The sequence below is a fragment of the Bubalus bubalis genome, chromosome 1, assembly GCF_019923935.1.
Source record: "Bubalus bubalis isolate 160015118507 breed Murrah chromosome 1, NDDB_SH_1, whole genome shotgun sequence".
NCBI classification, from domain to species: domain Eukaryota; kingdom Metazoa; phylum Chordata; class Mammalia; order Artiodactyla; family Bovidae; genus Bubalus; species Bubalus bubalis.
The window spans coordinates 151,980,769-152,002,557 of record NC_059157.1 but is presented as its reverse complement, the minus strand read 5'-3'; the positions used below and the strand labels follow the sequence as shown (position 1 = coordinate 152,002,557).

At 34.4% G+C, this 21,789-nt stretch overlaps 1 protein-coding gene and 1 non-coding gene across 2 annotated transcripts in view; both read right to left on the bottom strand.

The window, feature by feature from the left end:
* The window catches only part of KPNA4 (karyopherin subunit alpha 4), a 62,055-nt gene that overhangs the window by 14,751 nt on the left and 25,515 nt on the right, over positions 1 to 21,789 (bottom strand). The window contains exons 2-12 of the mRNA XM_025289002.3: positions 16,648 to 16,692; positions 15,722 to 15,811; positions 15,589 to 15,618; positions 15,438 to 15,490; positions 12,434 to 12,529; positions 11,845 to 11,930; positions 10,279 to 10,365; positions 8,554 to 8,723; positions 8,410 to 8,454; positions 5,622 to 5,753; positions 2,107 to 2,235 (exon numbers count right to left, since the gene is read on the bottom strand). Of these exons, the coding sequence (XP_025144787.1) occupies positions 2,107 to 2,235; positions 5,622 to 5,753; positions 8,410 to 8,454; positions 8,554 to 8,723; positions 10,279 to 10,365; positions 11,845 to 11,930; positions 12,434 to 12,529; positions 15,438 to 15,490; positions 15,589 to 15,618; positions 15,722 to 15,811; positions 16,648 to 16,692 (963 nt within the window). The remainder of the gene's footprint in view (positions 1 to 2,106; positions 2,236 to 5,621; positions 5,754 to 8,409; positions 8,455 to 8,553; positions 8,724 to 10,278; positions 10,366 to 11,844; positions 11,931 to 12,433; positions 12,530 to 15,437; positions 15,491 to 15,588; positions 15,619 to 15,721; positions 15,812 to 16,647; positions 16,693 to 21,789) is intronic.
* Positions 1,563 to 1,890, bottom strand: LOC112587494. The gene has a single exon (XR_003112008.1). It is a non-coding gene; the product is annotated as a small Cajal body-specific RNA 7 (non-coding RNA).

The window sequence follows — 21,789 nt, the reverse complement described above, 5'->3', positions numbered from 1 at the left end:
CATTGACTGTGTGGATCAAAACAAACTGGAAAATTCTGAAAGAGATGGGAATACCAGACCACCTGACCTGCCTCCTGAGGAATCTGTATGCAGGTCAAGAAGCAACAGTTAGAACTGGACATGGAACAAGATTGGTTCCAAATCGGGAAAGGAGTATGTCAAGGCTGAATATTGTCACCCTGCTTATTTAACTTATATGCAGAGTACATCATGAGAAATGCTGGACTGGATGAAGCACAAGCTGGAAATCAATATTGATGGGAGAAATATCAATAACCTCAGATATGCAGATGACACCACCCTTAAGACAGAAAGTGAAGAAGAACTAAAGAGCCTCTTGATGAAAGTGAAAGAGAGTGAAAAAGTTGGCTTAAAACTCATTCAAAAAACTAAGATCATGGCATCTGGTCCCTTCACTTCATGGCAAATAGCTGGGGAAACAGTGGAAACAGTGACAGACTTCATTTTTTGGGGCTCTAAAATCACTGCAGGTGGTGAATGCAGCCATGAAATTAAAAGACACTTGCTCCTTGGAAGAAAAGCTATGACCAACCTAGACAGCATATTAAAAATCAGAGACATTACTTTGCTGACAAAGGTCTGTCTAGTCAAAGCTATGGTTTTTGCAGTAGTCATGTATGGATGTGAGAGTTGGACTATAAAGAAAGCTGAGCGCTGAAGAACTGATACTTTTGAACTGTGGTGTTGGAGAAGATTCTTGAGAGTCCCTTGGACTGCAAGGAGATCCAATCAGTTCATCCTAAAGGAAATCAATCCTGAATATTCATTGGAAGGACTGATGCTGAAGCTGGAACTTCAATACTCTGGCCACCTGATGCAAAGAACTGACTCATTTGAAAAGACCCTGATGCTGGATTGAAGGCAGGAGAAGAAGGGGATGACAGACGATGAGATGGATGGATGGCATCACCGACTCAATGGACATGAGTTTGAGTAGACTCCAGGAGTTGATGATGGACAGGGTGGCCTGGCATGCTACAGTTCATGGGGTCGTAAAGAGTCAGACACGGCTGAGCGACTGAATTGAACTGAATACAAACACAAATTTTATTTATTCCCTCTTCTATTCTGATTAAGAGACCTAGCCAAAATAGATGAGTATCTCAATTATTCATGATGATGAAAACACACAAAAATGAAACAATGGATTGTTTTTGTATACTTATTTGTAATATTCATTCACTGCACCATCTCTCTCAAAGATAAAAAAGAATCAGATGTTCAATGGCTTTACTGATCTACCTCAATGATCTTTTTATGCTACCCTTTATACCACAATGGTGCTACTGCTACCAAGAGGATTACAAATTGCTTTTCCCCATAGAAAATAAAAGCCACTTGAAAACACAGAAAGAAATGAAACAAAAAAAAAAAAAAAAAAAGAAATGAGACAAAATATCTGCCTAGTGTCTTATGTAGGATATTACTATAATTTATAAACTTAATAAATCTATTAAACATATCAATTTACTAAAGGAAACATTTTCTCTCTTTTAAAATACTAGTAAACAAATTTTACTCCTAATGTGCAGAAGGCTCTTCTGGATCAGATCACAGGATCACGTTCAGTGAACCTGTCAGAGATTTTAGGGTGCTAGGCTACTTAGGTGAGCTGCTCCTGGGCTATAATCATAGGCAATGTTGTAATCAACAACCCATGCACTTCTACAACAGCCTCAGATGCACTCCAGTATCAGCATCACCAGTCAGTGCCCCCTTTTCATAGCCTCCACAAGCACACACACATGCACACGCACATACACACACTATCAGATAGTTAAAAAATATTAAACTTAAGATTACTTAGATATTAAAATTTTCTAACCATACAACATTTAACACCCAATTATCTCTATTTCATCATTTCCAGGAGAGCCAAGTTTGCACTGTTTGCAACTGGTTTATTGTGAAAATGGAAAACCATGTACCAGTCCATATCATAAAGAGTAAAATATCTTAGTTTCTCATAATGTCTAAATGACAGCTTATATTAACAATAAATATTAAAGATACTCAACCACCTAATTTCATATGAAAATGACTTCTTCACATGCTATTTATTAAACAGTATTTAAAAATACTTACTTTATTAATTTTCTCTTTGGGATGTGTCAGAAGTGCAGGGAAGTGTGAAAGAGCATCACAGTTTAAAACTACTTGTGTTTGCTCATCAGTTCCAGTAACAATATTGCCTACAGCTCGAAGTGCTGCTGTCTGAAACATAAAAATATTTAATAAGATGATGTTGTTCTACAGGAATCACTCATTATACACAAAGGTGTATTAGGCAGGCTATGAGAAATATCTTCATTCATTCATGGCAATCTATATTTTTGAGTAAGTTGTATCAGACACTGATTTAGAAACAGAGGAGTGAATAGGTCAGATACAACCTCAGTTCTTAGGGAGCCTCTGTTACTGTAAGAGGAAACAGTCAATAAACAAGTAAGTATGAAGGATAACTTTAGATAATAATTATGACCATAAAGAAAATAAGATAATACAGAAGTTTTGTGTGAACACATGTTTTTAGTTTTCTTGGGCATACACCTGGGTGTGGAATTTCTGGGTCACATAAATAACTGTCTAACTTTTCCAGGTACTGTCAAATTACATTCCAAAGAGGCTATACCATTTTACATTCTTATCAGTAATGTACAAGGATCATATTTTCTTTACATTCTTGCCAACACGTTACTGTCTTTTGGATTATAGCAATCCTGGTGCGTATAAGTGGTACTTCACTGTGGCTTTGATTTACATTACCTTAGTGACTAATGATGTTGAACATCTTATGTGCTTACTGACCATCTGTATGTCTTCTTTGGAAAACATTACTTTTTAAAAACCATTTAGAATTGGGTTGTCATTTTTTGTTGAGTTTTAAGAGTTTTTATGTATTCTAGACACAAATCCTATTTCATATATGATCTGTGACTATCCCCTTTCATTGTGTGGGTTGTCTCTTCCCTTTCTTGATGGTCTCTTTAGAAGTTTTAAATTTTGGAAGTCTAATTTTCTTTGGGGGGTGCGGGCATTTTTTCTTTGGCTTCTAACAGTGTCAAATCTAAGAAACCACTGCCTAATTCAAGGTTATGAAGATTTATGCCTTGTAAGAGGTTTATATTTCCAGATGTTTCATAATATCTGTTTTCATTTAATAATAGCTGTGATTCATTTTTGAGTTTATTTTTTAAAAATATAGTGTGAAATAGGGATCCAACTTCATTCCTTTATATATATGGATATCCAGTAGCCTCAGAACCACTTGTTGAAAAGACTGTTTTTGCTCACTGAATTTTCTTGGCACCTTTGTCGAAAATCAATTGATCACAAATATATGAGTTTCTTTCTGGACTCTTGATTCTATTTCATTGATCTGTATGTCTATCCTTATACTAGAATCACAATTTTGTTTTCTCTAGCTTTGTAGTCAGGTTTTAAGTGAGAAGTCCCCAAAGTTGACTCCTTTTTCAAGACTGTTTTGGCTATTTCTGGGTCCACTGTATTTTCAATATCGATTTTAACAAGAACTGCATTTAATCTGTAGAGAATTTGGGGGACCATTACCACCCTAATACTGAATCTTTCAATCCACAAACATAGGTATCTTTCTACTTATTTAGGTCTTATTTAATTTCTTTCAACAATATTTTGTAGTGAGCCAGTTTCTTCAACTGGAGAAGGCACTGGCGACTCACTCCAGTACTCTTGCCTGGAAAATCCCGTGGACGGAGGAGCCTGCCTGGTAGGCTGCAGTCCATGGGGTCGCGAAGAGTTGAACGCGACTGAGCGACTTCACTTTGACTTTTCACTTTCATGCATTGGAGAAGGAAATGGCCACCCACTCCAGTGTTCTTGCCTGGAGAATCCCAGGGACGGGGGAGCCTGGTGGGCTGCCATCTATGGGGTCGCACAGAGTTGGACACGACTGACGTGACTTAGCAGCTTAGCAGCAGTTTCTTCAACAAATAAATTTAATAAGGGAAAGAATAAAGGAAGAGTAACAGAAACATAAGGGCATGGCTACTAAATGTAATGTGCTGACCTTGTTTGAAGACCTACTGATTTGGTCAAGTTGTGAAAAAAAGAGAGGCAAAAAGTAAAATTCAGATACTGATTGGATTTGAATGATTATTTCTAAAGTGCTCTAACAGTACTGTGAATGTTAAAAAATAGGCTTACTTCTTACAGATGCAAGCTGGAAGAAATTATACAATATCTGGGATTTGTGTCAAAGTAATCTGGAGGGGAAGTAGAAATATACAGGAAACCTACATAGTTCATTACATTATTCTTTCTACATGTCAAATTTATGGCATGAAAAGTTAAAAAAGTTTTATAAAATTTATATTAGTAATCAGGTAAGGTATAGAACATTAACTTTCTCTGAGAGCTGGCTAAAGTAAAAGTCTAAGCACTATTTTCTCAAAGTCCAGTATTAAAAGTGAAGATGCATTCAGAAAAAAACAAAATGCAAACCAAAAACCTATACCAAGACATAAATACCACACTTAAGAAATGCAAACTTTATGATAAGAATTTAGTAGGAATATTTAAAATAGACTACAAATACCCCTAAATGACAAAGTATTCTATTAATCAATTATTTGTGAATTTAGCTAAGTGTTCCTTCTTTTCTTTAAAGTGCTTTAAATTTTAGAGATGGGTTTTCATTTTGATAGCATATGAATAACCTAAACACCTTTTAAAGCCCAGATTTCAAGGAAATACAGCAGATTTATTGAAACGAATTCTAAAAGTTGGGCAAGGGAAACCAATTTTTTTCTTTAAGCTTCACACACCTGATTTTATCATCTGGCCAAGGTTGATAAAGTGAATCTGATTAACAGTTTTCCTTATGCTATTATTGTAGTTTATAGGTTCTTTGTCATTCTACGATTAAAGCACGCTATTTACCTCCGAAGGACAGGGAGAGCTTGCTGCACCTCCCTTTACCACTGTTGTTTGACAGTTATTGCTTATAACTGTGTGAACGTCTCACCTTCTCTTTATTAGCTTTTTCTAGATACAGGTTATTTGGGATATTTCTAAGGAAGGATTTTAAAATAATACAATAAAACAAAAATCAAAGAAAATGATTTTACGTAACTGGAAGAATACAAGTTAGGAAGCCCCTAAGCAGCACATTTCAGTACAGAGCCTTTATCACAGTGCCAGTGATGCTGAGCATTAACTAAACTTGCCAGGTGCAGTGAAGAAGAGTAAAAAAGGACAGCTGTAGGGGGAAAAAAGAGTAGGAGAGTAAAAGAAGAAAAACAGGGAAAGTAGGAAAAATAAAACCATCAATACTTGTTTCAGATGCTACCCAAATTGCTTTAAGAACTGCCCTGCTCTACGTTAGAGATCAGTAATTTACAAAGAAGTCAACTTGGCTTTTTTTTCTGAAGGAAAAGGGATATTCTTGTAGTAATCATACCTCATTTTCTCCTTCTTTAAAATGGGGATATAATAATTCACTCTTTTCCATCACAGATATATTATTATTAGACTAAAAAATACTTTAAACTATTGATATTATCCATATTCAAATGTCATGTTTAAAGCAGATAGTAGCATGTTATTAATAAAAAACTCACCTGCACTTTAACTTCCTGGTGGCTGAGAAGAGGAACCAAATGAGGGACTATTCCAGAGTCTATTACCATCTGTATCTGTTCATTGCCAGCATCAGTAAGGTAAGAGAGGGCCCAGACTGTATCTACCAATATCTAATGAATAAAAACAATTCAAATAATCCTTGAATATTTTCTCATTTCAAAAAATTTTAACCATATGGACTAACCTCTGATTGTTCTACCATCTTCTTTCTTGTTTGCTCTCACTTAAAATCACTGGAATGTTAGTCTTCTCTGTTATACTAAGCACCGTCAACTATGAATGTCTATATCAAGTATGTTCATGTTCCCGTCATAGTTAGGATATTTAGGTTAATTATGATCCCAATCACAGATTGATAGCCACTCCTCAATCACAAAGATACAAATATACTATGTAGCACATAAAATATGAGAAAAAGACATTCTCTTTCCCAAATGCTCAGATGGAGGGATAATAGGCCCAAGGACATTGTGATAAATGCATACAGTTGGAAAGAGTATATGTATCCAACATTATATGTATATGTATCCACATTAAAAATATCTGGGGTAGGTGAATATACTCAAGGTGTTCTCACATCAGTACCATGTTGGTTGGTCTAAAGCCAACACTCCAGTATTAGGGTTATAGTACTTTCATCTTTTCCAACCAGTTTGCTTTGCTTTGTAAAACCAGAGACAATTTCCCAGAAGTCTCCCACAGCTACAGATAAAGACATTAAGAGTAACCACAGGTCAGCCTGTGAGATCTATAATAAAAAAACATGTTCTAGTTTAAAAAAACAAAACAATGAACCAACCAACCAAACTATAATTTACATCAGCTGCCAAAACTACTTTTTTAAAAAAGCTCATGTAATTAACTTATTATGATTATATTTCAAAGTACAACAGGCCACTGTGTTTCATCTTTGTATGTTAAGTCCTAATTAGAAGTTATGGCAAAACAAAGTATGAAAAACAACTGTTAAGCTGCTAAATAATGCAATTATTGACAAAGACACAGTAATAAATAATTATGTCTGAAACTTTACTTTCAAAGTCTTTCTAGAATATGAACTCTATGAATCTTTACGTTCTAAATCAATGGTATATTTATAACATCCAAGAAGCCCCCAGAAGAAAACAGCACTTTGTCATTTTTCCTTTCAGAAATTCAAGAAAGCACTATGGATATTTTTTAATGTAAAAAGGAGACATTGAATGAAAAAATTCACACACATAAGGAAGTATCAAAACAAGTGAGACAACTAAATTTCAACTCACAAAAGTAACTTCATATGCACTTTTTGTGTCAGCAAAGTCAAATCTATGGATAAGTTTACTAATTACAACTCTCGTGTAATTTCAACATTTCACTTATGGTTTGTGGAAACAGTTTCGTTATTTTAGTTATTTTTACTTCTTTGATGGCCTGATTTAAGAACTTGCTCCTAAGTGTTAACCCAAGAAGATTTTATTTTTAGTAAACATTATTATTTAGCAAACAATATTACTAATGCTAGTAAAAAAAGAACAATGCAAACTGGTTTGGGAAATTCAAGATAACATCAAGAGTAAGAAAAATGGAGTTACAATCTCAAATGGATTGGGGTAAACAAGTGGAAAGAACACAACACAGCTCTGAAAATAAGGTCAACCAAGATGTCTGGTTTTTCCAGTAGACTTATAAACTTTGAGATTAATCTTTCTTGGAAATCTTTTAAAATAAAATATGAAAAATTTGACTATAAGAAGCCAAAACCAAAATTTGCTTACATTTGTGTTTTCTGTTTGCTTTTAAAGAGCTTAGACTATTTGGAGCTATTAAAAATATCTTTAGAGCAAAGATCATGTTCCTCTATGAATGTCAAACACATAATATAATTCTAACTTAATGTAGTATAATTTGAAGTTTAAGTTGTTCCATATCTTTAGAGAGATCTTGGTAAAAAGGTATTACTACCTAAGAAAATGAAGAAATGAAGCAGTTTGTCACACACTGATCATACAAACTGTGTTTTTAAAAACTACACATTTCTGATGGTTGCTATGCATTTTGTTCATGTGATTTCCTTTTACCCATAACATTTCTAGCTCCTCTAACACAGGAAGGCTAGACTGACTTTATAAGCAGTTAGATCTGTTTCCTACTCATTCTTTCTTCCTGAGTTGCTTTTTCCTTTGCTGTGTTAGAAAGAATGAGTAGGATATATTTATTATGTTTAAAATCGAGTTTGCACTGATTTTTTTCCCCTGTTGTTTGGATACTCAAGAATTATCTTTATACCAAGTGAGGCCATTAGCAAAGTCACTATAAATGAATTAACAGAGTAATAATGAAATTAAAGAGCAACTGCTGTTTATGGTTTGGTGTAAGAATGGTATATGAATACAAATGCATGCATAAAGGCACACATACTTTTTTTTAACCTTTAAAAAAATAATACCACTAGGTGTATGTGTTCTCTCACTGGCCAGCTGTCAAAATGAGCTTTCATAAAAAGATTATGAACAGTCAAAGATATAATCTTAGTGAGAGCTTACTAACTGGCAACTTTAACAACTTCTAATGTCAGTTTTTGCAAAATAAATACATAATATATGCACACACATTACTGCCCAGACCAAAATAACAGGCTTGATTTCACGTGAAATTTACATTTTGTGATATGGGTAAACACAGAGTAAATACAAAAATACCAAACTATGTATAACAGCTCTTGAACTGGGTGAAGCCTTAAATATATATACACATAAAAATATATGATGGAAAGCATTTACTCACATTTACGTCTGTGTGATGAATTAAAACACAAAGAGCTGGAAGAATCTAAAGAGGGAGAAATATATAGATTTTAAAATATACATAGATAAAAATATACACATAATAATATCTAGTTTTTTTAAAAAAACAAAAAACACTTGTTACCTCCTGAATGGTTTCCATTGGGGGTGGTGGGTCTTTGTGGCGACATAGGTTGACCATAACCCAAGTAACATTTCTTAAGAATGTTATAGGAATAGATGGACTTATGAAGGAAAGTAAAGGTTTCACAACTCCAAGACTTATGACATAATCTCTACACTGTGGCCCATCACCTGTAGGAAGGAAGATTTATTAATACAATAAGTAATTCAGAAAACATAAAGCACTGGGTTCAATATGCTGCTTATTGTACTTGAACCATATATTTTGATATATGCAGCAGTTTTAGACAATAATAACCTAGCTCACATTTTAGGTCTTTGAGCCAAGAGATGTAACATAAGGTACTAAGACTTCCTTTGTACATTATTCATGTATTCAGGTTTATATGCTGCTCACCTATAAAATGTTTTTATGGCATCTAAATGCCAGAAGCCTAAATAAGGTTTTCAAATACTTTGTGAACAGAGAATTGTTGCTTTTTGTCTTCTCTCTCAATGGTACTCTAAAAAACCTTCATGTTATAAAAAGAAATATGGGAATACCATTACAGAGAAAAATATCTAGAATTTATACTGATGACCTGACGTCAAAGCACAGAAAGTATATTAACTATAAATTATACATTTAAACTATGTAAACTATGTCTACAGTATTTGAAGATGAAATGTTTGTTCTTTTTGTATCCATTTATTCTATAATGTCACTGGAATTAAAAATCAGAGATCAAGATGCGGTATTATAAGCTATAAATCTAAAATTTGATATAAAGTAAGGGACTCTGGATATACAAACGATAGCATTCCTAACAGCAATATATTGTATGCCAAGAACAGTTTATAGGGAAATCTGCCCATTTGAAAACTCACAACTGTGGGGCACTAACCATACTTCACCTTCCATCTTGGCCCCCAGAAGGGTAATAAAGAAGAGCTTTATCAGAGCAAGGCTGATTACTTCCATGCAAAAAAAAAAATCTGTGGCAAAAATAACTTTTAATATAATGGTACACAATACAGTTCAGACCCCAGATTTTTTCTATTCTCCAGCTTTGTGAATTTTTGAGTTTGTGTAAACTTAATGTTGTAGTTAAAAAACAAATTCCTGAAATACTGGAGCTGTCTTTAATTATTCTTCTTGCAATTATTTATCAGAGAAAACCAGAAAGGTATGGTAATCACGGTGGTCAACATTTAACAAGACTGTCTATATGACAGTCATATAGACACCTGTATGATGATGACTTCATGATAATAGTGGACAACATTACTATATTTTACTGTACTAAAATCTATAAGAGATATAAAAATTTTCAACTTAAGATTCCTCTCAGAACTGCTATTGTAGAGAAAAAGTTTGGTGTAAGTTTTACCACCTCCTTTTTTCTTAATATTTCCTAGGACAGTTAAGAGAGTTGAGGAATAAAATGGACCTCACCGTAATGAAGGAGGATGAGGAAAATACCTAAATCATATACATATTTTGTAATTATTCAAATAACTAAGAGCTGACTATATACAAAGAGATATAATGGCATAAGCAACAAAATGTTCCTTCTGTTTACTATGTGTTTACACTTAAACAGCTATAATTTCTGTAAAATAGTTCATAAAAACTAGAACTGAAAATGGCAAGCTGCTTTTCCTTTTCAACTCCTAGTAGGCATTTGTACTACACAGTACATGATCACAACAATTGCTGGACTAGAATTACGAGTTTTAGACAAACCTATGATATTTCCCAGGGCCCACACTGCTTGCTCACAGACATTCTGATGGGGTGAATGGAGAAGCCTCAGGAAAAGTGGCACAGCATCTGAAGGAAGAAAACACATGCTATCATTTAAGTCTGAAGATATTATTATATATCAATTAGATTTTTAAAAAATTGAAAAAAAAAAAAAGTTGACAATACTGTAAACTGAAAACTGAACTTCTTTGCTGAAATTCCAAAAGAAATGAATCTATCAAAAATATATATATATAAAATATATTCTCATTAAATGATTTTCATTAGAATAACAGTAGTACAAAATTTCTGAGTAGCAGACAAAACTGCCACCATCAAAATGACAGCTTCAACATATAGACAAATATCAAATTAAGTGGATAAAACTTTATTTATAATTAAACCTGGATTTAAATTAAAAAAATGAATTCCTTATAGAGTAAGTATTATCTTCAAATTTGAAAAAAAACTCTCCAATAATTAAAATAACTTTTGAATATAGAAATGTAAAATAGTATATCACACGGGTCTTTAACCTGGCCACATGAGACATTTTGAATCAGAAAATGCTTCTGTTGCTTAACAACAAGGAAATACAGAGAGACATTTAACAGAATAACACTGCACTGAATACATGATTCTTCCATTTCTTTTCCTTCTGATATGGCTTTGAAAAATGCTACTTTTAAGTACATAGAGATCAGTCAGGTATACTTAGGTGTGTGTGTTAGTCATTCAGTTGTGTCTGACTCTGTGTGACCCTATGGACTGTAGCCTGCCAGGCTCCTCTGTTCATAGAATTCTCCAGCCAAGAATACAGGAGTGGGTTGCCATTTCCTTTTCCAAGGGATCTTCCCAACCCAGGGATTGAACCTGCGTCTCCTGCATTGGCAGGTGGATTCTTTACCACTGAGCCACCTGGGAAGCCTTTAGACAAGAATACTGCTTATGTATTTGAAGGGGATTTTCAAAGTACCTTCTTAAACTTATGAATTTCTTTGTTTAGTGTGTGCTAAGTCACTTCATTCGTGTCCAGCTATCTGCAACCCTACTGACCATAGCCCATCAGGCTCCTCTGTCCATTGAGTTCTCCGGCCAAGAATATTGGAGTGGGTTGTCATTCCCTTCTCCAGGGGATCTTCCCAACTCAGGGATCAAACCTGTGTCTCTACTGTTTCCTGCATTGGTAGGTGGGTTCTTTACCACTAGCACCACCTGGGAAGCAGAATCAAATAATACTCATGGAAATCTCAAGTTACAAAACATAACTCAGTGATTATTTCCTACCTACATTTGTTGGAACATAAACAACCAATCCTATAATAACAATGAAAAAAAAAATTCAAGCCATTCTCTCAAAGGGCTACTTTATAAAATAGAACATGTCACTCACTGGGATAAGATGATCAAAGTAACATACTTAAGTTGGCTTATTTCAACTGCCTTACTGAATTCAAAGTAATTATTTTATAATTTAATCGCTCTATTCTTTCAGAAAAAGCACTAAGTGTTTTAAATAACCTGTTTTTGGAAAATTACAATTTTGTTTCTTAATAACCAACTTACTAGACTGAACTACTGCTTGAGTTTGTTCAGAGGTTCCAGATGCAATGTTTGTCAAAGCCCATGCCGCTTCAAACTGTAAAGAAGGACTAAAAAAAAAAAAAAAACAAATTGTTTTAAACAGCAGGAATTTCTACATTGGCCCAAAATATCTACCAACCACTCCTCCCTTCCAGCATTTTAAAAGTATTAAATATTTTGATGTAAAAGATCTATATACCCAGTATTTTTTAACTTCCAAGGACCATTTAAAATATCTCTTTGGTATAAAAAGCGTGTCCTTATTTTTATTAAGAACTCTTTATTAAGATACCTGCACATTACTAACTAAACAGCTTTCTCAAGTAATTATCTGGATAAACTAGATCTTACTAATTTTCAAAGCTTAAAGGCTAACTAAATTCACTTGCAAGTTCCCTTTTGATCTTTACCTTCTCTTAGGGTAAACATATCATATTGTTTTTCACGTTGGCTTTTCAACTCCATCTTATAGCCTTTTTTTTTTCTCGTTGAAGATCTAATTAACTACTAAGAAAATGTTGTCTTCTGCAAAGGACACACCCTAAGTTATTTCTTAAAAGAATGTACTTACTTGTCATCTCTTTCAAGGCAATGGACTAAAATAGGCAATATTCCAGATTTTATTAAGTCATCAATTGGTGGATTTCGATCACTGGACAAAAGCTTCCTATAAGAGATACACATACTCCTTATGAAACTTAATGAAACATAATTAAATTCAAATTCATGTTTGATTACAATAACCTGAATATTTGCCACACTCTTTTGAAAGTTACTTTTTAAATTTATATAATGCAATTTTCTCTATTATAAAAAGATTTATAAATTCACAGAAATTATTACTAATTAGGAAAATGGTAGACATGAACCATTAGACATGGTTCTAACAACCATAAAGACATGAACACTTTACCACTTCTTTTAAGTTAGGACAAAAGTGTGTAGGATGCTGGTACAAGTTTATAGCTGATACCAGTTTCCAATTCTTTATCCTACTCTATACACTAAATTAAAGACCATAAAAGCTCAACAACATTCTCAACAACTAAAGGAAATGTTATTCCCATATATAAACCAAGTGATAGCTGCTAATTTACTATCCTATCAATGTAAACTCCTTGACTGAGCTTTGTAACATTCCACAAACTGACTCCATTTTATTTGTCTAACTAATTCTCTGTAATTCAAGGATCAGTTGTCTGTCCCAACATTTCAATCTAATTTGCAGGCCCTTTAAATCCTATTTCCCACACTTGGAATGCTCTCTTTTCTGTCTATTCAAGCTCTATCTATATAACCTGTGTGTGTATGCTTAGTTGCTCAGTTGTGTCTGACTCTTTACAACCCCATGGACTGTAGGCCACCAGGCTCCTCTGTCCATGGGGAGAGCTCCAGGCAAGAATACTGGAGTGGGTTGCCGTGCCCTCCTTCAGGGGATCTTTCCAGCCAGGTCTCCTGCATTGCAGGCAGATTCTTGACCGTCTGAGCTGCTCTCTCTAAATTCCAAGAATATTTACATGGCATACAGCTATACTTACTGTTAAGCATCACTATTTTTTATATAGTTTTGCCTTCCCGATTAGCTTCTAAACTTCCTACAGAGCAACAATTAATCCACATGCTTCCTCACAGTATTTTCCATAATATATGGCACAATTCTTTACACAAAGTAGGAAATAAGCCAGTCTTTGTTTCAAATTTGATAAAAGAAAACTTTTTTACGACTTCACTGAGGACATTCTTAAAGAGAAATGATGTTTTTTCTTTGATTGCAAAATGGTACATACCATATATACAATGTATCATTAGTTTGGTGACACTGTTTAGTGCTAAGGTGCCAGTAATTTACCCAGCCAATTTTGCAACATCAATGTGAATGCTAACACAATTTTTAAAAAATGGCAAATAAAGTCTTATTCTTTTTTAGAATTATATCTCAGGATCTCCTAGGGATCCACACACTGTATTTTCAGATACCCTGCCTTAGTACTTTCATTATCTTGCAGAACTCATGTTGAGAAGAGCTGCTTCAGTATTTTAATTAACACTGACAATGGTGAGCATAATGTATTAATTTCTTAATCATTCTTCCTATTAACATTAATTTGTTGAGATATGAAGATTTCTGTGACTTTCTTCCTATATTAACAAAGACCTTTCTAATAAGTTCTTTAACCTGTAGAGGACAACACTGTAATCTTATAATTTCCTTATCAGTTCTAGGCCATTTACAGTGAACATACAAAAGTAGCAAAGTCTAATAAACATAAAAGGGACTCAAAAGCACTGGATAAGATATTATATGAAGGTGTGAAGTCTTTTTCCACTTTAAAATTTTATAACAAGTTAATTTCTTGCTTAAGTGTCTCTTTCCTACTGATAATTAGAACATAGAGTATTATTCTTACATATATAAAAAAACAAAGAAACCACTATATTGTACTATGATACAACCATGTCTTCCCCAAGCTATTTATTAATACAAATGTCTCAGTAGTTAAGTTTCTCTGGCTTTTCCTTTGAAATATGAGTGCACAGGTTTTACAACAGAAATATGTAAAATGATAAGTAGGAGTTTCTGTAGTCCTAAATCTTAACATCTTGCAGCCTGTACATGCTGTTTAGTTCAGTTCAGTCGCTCAGTCGTGTCCGACTTTTTGTGATCCCATGAAATGCAGCACACCAGGCCTCCCTGTCCATCACCAACTCCTGGAGTTCACTCAAACTCATGTCCATCGAGTCGGTGATGCCATCCAGCCATCTCATCCTCTGTCGTCCCCTTCTCCTCCTGCCCCCAATCCCTCCCAGCATCAGAGTCTTTTCCAATGAGTCAACTCTTCACATGAGGTGGCCAAAGTATTGGAGTTTCAGCTTTCGCATCAGTCCTTCCAAAGAAATCCCAGGACTGATCTCCTTCAGTATGGACTGGTTGGATCTCCTTGCAGTCCAAGGAGCTCTCAAGAGTCTTCTCCAACACCACAGTTCAAAAGCATCAATTCTTCGGCATTCAGCTTTCTTCACAGTCCAACTTTCACACCCATACATGACCACTGGAAAAACCATAGCCTCAACTAGACGGACCTTTGTTGGCAAAGTAATGTCTCTGCTTTTCAATACGCTCTCCAGGTTGGTCATAACTTTCCAAGGAGTAAGCGTCTTTTAAAGCTTTAATTCAACTTATCATTTGAGCAATATGAAAATTGTGAGAAGAATCAGCTACCCGAGCAGGAGCTGAAGAATCTGACTTTTAATAAAATTAAACCTATTATTCATTAAAGAATGAAGTTTTATAATGTTTTTCTATTAGTCTATAGCAATAACATGTCAAATCAACCTTTCTCCAGTGTTTGCACGTTTTAAATGTACACTAAAGTTTCTGGTTCTTAGTGAATTAGAAATTTGCTAATTTTAATACTCTAAATTAGAGAATAATCTTAGAGAATAATTTTTAAAATAAATTCATTAGGTCTATGACTATTTTTTATTGTTTGTCATCAAAGTTAATATAAGAAACAGGACTACTATATAGTAAAAATCCAAACCTGTTACAAACATTAAGTATGTCCTTAACTTACCTAGCAGCTTGAACTGCACTTAATTGAATTCCTTGGTTATCACTTGAAGCATTCTATAAAAAAAACAAACAATTTTTGATGCAGATACACAATAATTAGTTGACAAGTACAAGAAATATGAATGAGGGTGGGGGAGGGGAAATCAACTTACTTGAACTATAGCTTCTAGAGAGGTATTTTGCTAGGAAAAAGTTAGAGAAAATTAAGTTAAAAATTCACCTTGTAATTCTGTATTTATGTAAAAATCACAGAATTTTTAAATTACCAGAATAACAATAACTTACCACTCTATAATCACCATCTATGTCAGAGTCTTCACAGATATCTTCATGTGGTACATTCCTCCTCTTTAAGAGATGTTCATCTCTTTTATTCTTAAAAAAAATACAACTTCAGTTAAATTTTTAAAAGCTAAGTAGTTTCACATAAAATTAGACAATCCTGTGCCTACAAAAAAATACAAAGTGACTTTTAAAAGTAAAATGCAAATGCAGACAATTAAACCAAATTGTGAATTAAACAGGTAAGCAACACCTATTTGAGCCCCAAACTCCAAACACTACATTTTTAATGAACTGTGAACAATGTAAAAAAAAACTAAAAACAAAAACAAAAAAAACACTAATTTGATTAAAAAAAATAAGAGTAGAGTTTAAGCCAGGACCAAACATACATATTTATTTAAAAGTACTGAACCATTTTATACATCATCTGGGAGCTGCTCTTTATCACCTAAAAGCAAAGTCAAAGCAAAAGTTGGGCAGTTCAAAAATCAGACAAAAATTAACAATGTCTTACAAAAATTAAGGGTCACTTGAATTTCACTAAAATGTTCAGGACAAATTTTAAAATATATTCTCAACTAACCTACTTTAATACTTGAAAAGTTGATGAAATTTTTAAATACCAAGCTCCTTTTATGGAGTAATTATTGTAAATAGCAGAACTATTTAGTATAACTATGACATACACTTTATATAAACCATTTAAAATTACAGAAGAAAAAACCGTCAGATAATATGTTTACCTTTATTTTAGATACTCGACAAAATATACCTTGCCAATAGTTGTCAAATTTAGTCAATATCTCCATTTTCAAAGAAAAAAGAAACGCTCATTTAAGCACTTGAGATTCATATACATTTGCTAATTTCTCTATATATGGCTGCTGTAATTATACTTGAAAGTACACAATATTAATCAGACTCACCTTTCTTAATTCAACTACAACTTCATTTCGTTGTCTTCTCATAGTCTGCAAGAAATTAAAGAAAATTGTTTTTAAAAAATCACCTCAAATTCCATCACCCAGAGAAAACTGCTATTAACATTTTGATGTTACATCCCTAATTTTTCTTCTAGTCATATATATACATAAAGTCATATTTTACTCCTAATAAAGATTATATGATGATTTCCTATCTTCACTTCATATTCACATTCTTAAATACTGAAAATCTCTTTGAAATTATTACTGGAACTATAATATTGGATATATCATAAAAGTTTAAAACTGTAACATAAGAATTATTAAAAACACAAAGGTACAAAGACTAATCCATAATCTCACTCCCTGTAAGAATTCCCTATTTAAAAAGTAATATATGTACAAGGTTAGTAAACTGAATTGCTTTAAAAAAGGGAGGTGGGCGAAAACCTTGCTGACAATTCACAGCCTCTTTCTTTAAAGATAAACATAGCTAGGTTTACTATGATTCTGATACACTTATTCTGTTCTTTACCTTACTTTTATTTATTTTATTTAAAGATCTGGAAGACCTTTCATGATGGTATATGCAGATCTATTTTATTCTTCCTAAGGAGCACATAATTATTCTATCACATACTGTAACCATTCTGTTTTTTAACCTGTTTTTCTCACTTTAAAGTTACCTAACACATGGATACATGCTCACTGTAAAACATCCAGACATTCAGAAACGATACCAGTTCACATTATGTACAGGACCACCTCATTCTTTCTAATAACTGCATATGCCAAGACATATTAAGTGGAGAGAGCAATTCATGAAATAATACTTAGAATGTCTAATAAATACATCAAACATATCTGAAGCCGAAACTTTTGATCTTTAACAAACATATGTTCTACCCCATCTCACATGGTTCATATGAGGGTGAGATTATGAGTTATTTTACTCTTAGTATTTTTGTATTTTTATAAGCCTTATGTTACTGTTTTAAAAATTTGCAATATATCCAATATTCCAGGTCTATTAATAATTTCAAAGAGAATTTCAGCAAATGGCAACTCTATCCTTCCAGTTGCACAGATCAAATTATATATGAAAGCCAACCCTAATTCTTTCTTTTCTCTCATATTACACACTCGATTTGTTAGCAAATCATATTGCTTCAATCATCAAAACTTATCTGAAATACAACTACATATGATGATTTCTCTGCCACTCTCTGACCCAACTCACCATTCTCTCCTCTAGATAACTGCAAAAGCCTCTTAACTTGCATCCCTCGCTGTTCTTGCTCTCCATCTTTCTTCCAGTCCATTATTATCACAGCAACCAAAGTAATCCTCATAGGGAGTCTTAATCTTTGTGTGCCACAGACTTCCTTGTCAGCCCAGTGCAATCAAGGGCCACCTTCTCAGACTGTTGCTGTTACTCAGTTGCTAAGTTGTGTCTGACTCTTTATGACCCTATGAACTGTGCCAGGCTTTCTTGTCCTGTATCTCCTGGAGTTTGCTCAAATTCACATCCATTGAGTTGGTAAGGCAATCCAATGAACTCATTCTCTGTTGCCCACTTCTCCTCCTGCTCTCAATATTTCCCAGCATCAGGGGCTTTTCTTTTGAGTTGGATCTTGGCATCAGGTGGCCAAAGTATAAGAGTTTCAGCATCAGTCCTTCCAATGGATATTCAGGACTGATTTATTTTAGGACTGACCAGTCTGATCTCCTTGTAGTCCAAAAGACTTTCAAAAGTCTTTTTCAGCACCACAATTAAAAAGCATCAATTCTTCAGTGCTCAGCCTTCTTTATGGTCTAATAATGCTCACATCCGTACACAACTACTGGGAAAACCATAGCTTTGACTATACAGATCTTTGCTGGCAAAGTGATGTCTTTGGTTTTTAACACACTGTATAGGTTTATCATAGCTTTTCCTCCAAGAAGCAAGTGTCTTTTAATTTTATGGCTGCAGTCACCAGTAATTCTGGAGCCCAAGAAAATAAAATCAGTCACTATTTTCATTGCTTCTTCATCTATTTGCCATGAAGTGATGGGACCGGATGCCATGATCTTAGCTTTTTGAAATGTTGAGTTTTCTTTTCTTTTTTTTTTTTTTAATATAAATTTATTTATTTTAATTGGAGGCTAATGTTGAGTTTTAAGCCAGCTACTTCACTCTCCTTTCACCCTTATCAAGAGGCTCTTTAGTTCCTCTTTGCTTCCTGCCATAAGGGTGGTGTCATCTGCATATCTGAGGTTATTGATATTTCTCCCAGCAATCTTGATTCCAGTTTGTGCTTCATCCAGCCCAGCATTTCACATGATGTACTCTGCATAGAAGTTAAATAAGCAGGGTGACAATATACAGCCTTGACATACTCCTTCCCCAATTACGAACCAGTCTGTTGTTCCATGTCCGGTTCTAACTGTTGCTTCTTGACCTGCACACAGGTCCTCCTCCTCGCAGGAGGCAGGTCAGGTGGTCTGGTATTCCCATTTCACAGTTTGTTGTGATCCACACAGTCAAAGGCTTTTGTGGAGTCAATGAAACAGAAGTAGATGTTTTTCTGGAATTCTCTTGCTTTTTCTATGACCCAACAGATGTTGGCAATTTGATCTCCAGTTCCTCTGCCTTTTCTAAACCCAGCTTGTTCATCTGGAAGTGTTCGATTCATGTACTGCTGAAGCCTAGCTTGAAGAATTTTGAGCATTATCTTGCTAACATGTAAAGTGAGCGCAATCATACAGTATTGCCCTTCTTTGGGACTGGAATGAAAACTCACCTTTTCCAGTCCTGTGGCTACTGCTGAGTTCTCCAAATTTGCTGACATACTGAGTGCAGCATGTCATTAAATCATCTTTTAGGATGTTAAAATAGCTCAACTGGAATTCCATCACCTCCACTAGCTTTGTAGAAATGCTTCCTAATGTTCACTTGACTTCACACTCCAGGATGTCTGGCTCCAGATGAGTGACCACACCATTGTGATTATATGCGTCACTAAGACCTTTTTTTGTACAGTTCTTCTGTGTATTCTTGCCATCTCTTCTTAATCTCTTCTCCTGTTCTCCTTTATTGCGCTCATCTTTGTATGAAAATGTTCCCTTGGTAACTCCAATTTTCTTGAAGAGATCTCTAGCCTTTCCTTTTCTATTGTTTTCCTCTATTTCTTTGCACTGTTCACTTAAGGCTTTCTTATCCCTCCCTGCTATTCTCTGGAACTCAGATAGTGGTTTTAAATATAGCAATGAAATATGGACTATTACCAAAAAAGCCAATTAAATGTATTGTTACCAAAATATAGAAAACATGAAACAACAAACTGTAATACATATGCTTCATTGTCATATTAAATGGAACCCAGCAGTTCCATAATAATTACTATACTTTCAAAGTAATGATGACCATGAATGGTATTTCAGGATATCTTGCAACAAAACTGATTTTTATAGGCGGTAACAAAAATCACAGGTAACTTTAATAAATATGGAGGTTTATTGGCTACATTATTAACTGAAGGAAATACTCTTTCAGCTAGAAGTTAGTGAAAACAAGGATGCAATTATTTTTTTTCTAAGTTCCCAGGTTTTCTTGAATTCTACCCATAGTCTTCATGGGAAAGAAAGACTCAGTAAAGAAACCCTTTCTAAAAAGTCATTCAGATCATTTTACGTCCCTCTTCAAAACCTACCAATGGTTTTCCACTTTGGAGTAAATGCCAAATCACTGCAATGGCTTTAGTATTCCATCTCATCCCGTCCCTGGTTACCACCTCCTAGATTTCAATTCCTATGATTCTCTCCATCCATTCTGCTGTATCCTCACTAACATTACTATTTCTCTAACACACTGGAAATTCTCTCTTCAACGCATTTTCTAACACACCATATAGCAACTACTAAGAAAATGGACTCTAGAAATAAACTGATTGGGTTTAATTTTCAGCCATAATAATTGTTACCATGCCTCAGTTTCCTCATCTATACAATGGGGATTAATAAAAAAATAAAAAAAAAAAAAACAAAAAACCACCTATGGGCTTCCATGGTAGCTCAGTGGTACAGAACCCACCTGCCAATGCAGGAGACGAGGGTTCAATCCCTGGGTCGGGAAGATTCCTGGGAGAAGGAAATGGCAATCTACTCTAGTATTCTTGCCTATGGAATCTCAGGGACAGTGGAGCCTGGCAGGCTACAGTGCATGGGGTCGCAAAAGAGTTGGACATGACTTAGCAACTGAAGAACAATAACAAAAATACCTGTATCATAGGATTACTGTAAGGATTAAACAAACACAAAGTACATAAAATTTCTGGCACATAGTGCACGTTAAGGTATTTATTATTGCTATTGTTATATCCTCAGGCTGTAATGCTCTTCCCTCAATATCTGCAGTGTTCGCTCATCTTCGAGTGTTTCAAATGTCACCTCCACGATGAGGTCTTCCTTTTCCTAACTATCCAGCAACTATACATCTATGTATCTGGGTACTGGGCTTCTCTGTCTAATTTTTCTCCACAGCCCTTACAACATTTTAATATACTATGTAAAACTTTATTTGCTTATTGTTCCCTTCCTCCACTAGAATATATGTTCTATATATAAGGAATAACATGAGGAATAAATATTCCTTCTCAAAATGTACTGATCTTAAATGTGTGGAAATCTTTACCTCAATTTTTGACCAAATCAATTTATCCCATCTTTGTTTAAGTGATCATTTGAGCTTTGGTAAAGCTATGGAATTTAAAAATATGACAACTAAAAATACTAGTATTAGTATTGTATAGTATGCTGCAAATGAGTAAAAACAATTAGCCAAATATTATAATAAGACTTTCAATATTCACCATGGTTCAATCATTACAGCCTTCAGAGGTAAGAAGAAAAAATCTTTCTTTCTTTTTGCAAATAAGGAAACTGAGGCTTAGAAAAGTCAAATTATTTGACCAAGGCTACATGGCTAGAAGTGTGACACCCAGTATTACAATTTAGAGTGTATGTGCATGCTTAGTCGCTCAACTGTGTCTGACTCTTTCTGACCCATGGGCGTTAGCCCACGAGGCTCCTCTGTCTATGTGACTCTCCAGGCAAGAACACTGAAGTGGGTAGTCATTTCTTTCTCCAGGGGATCTTCCTGAC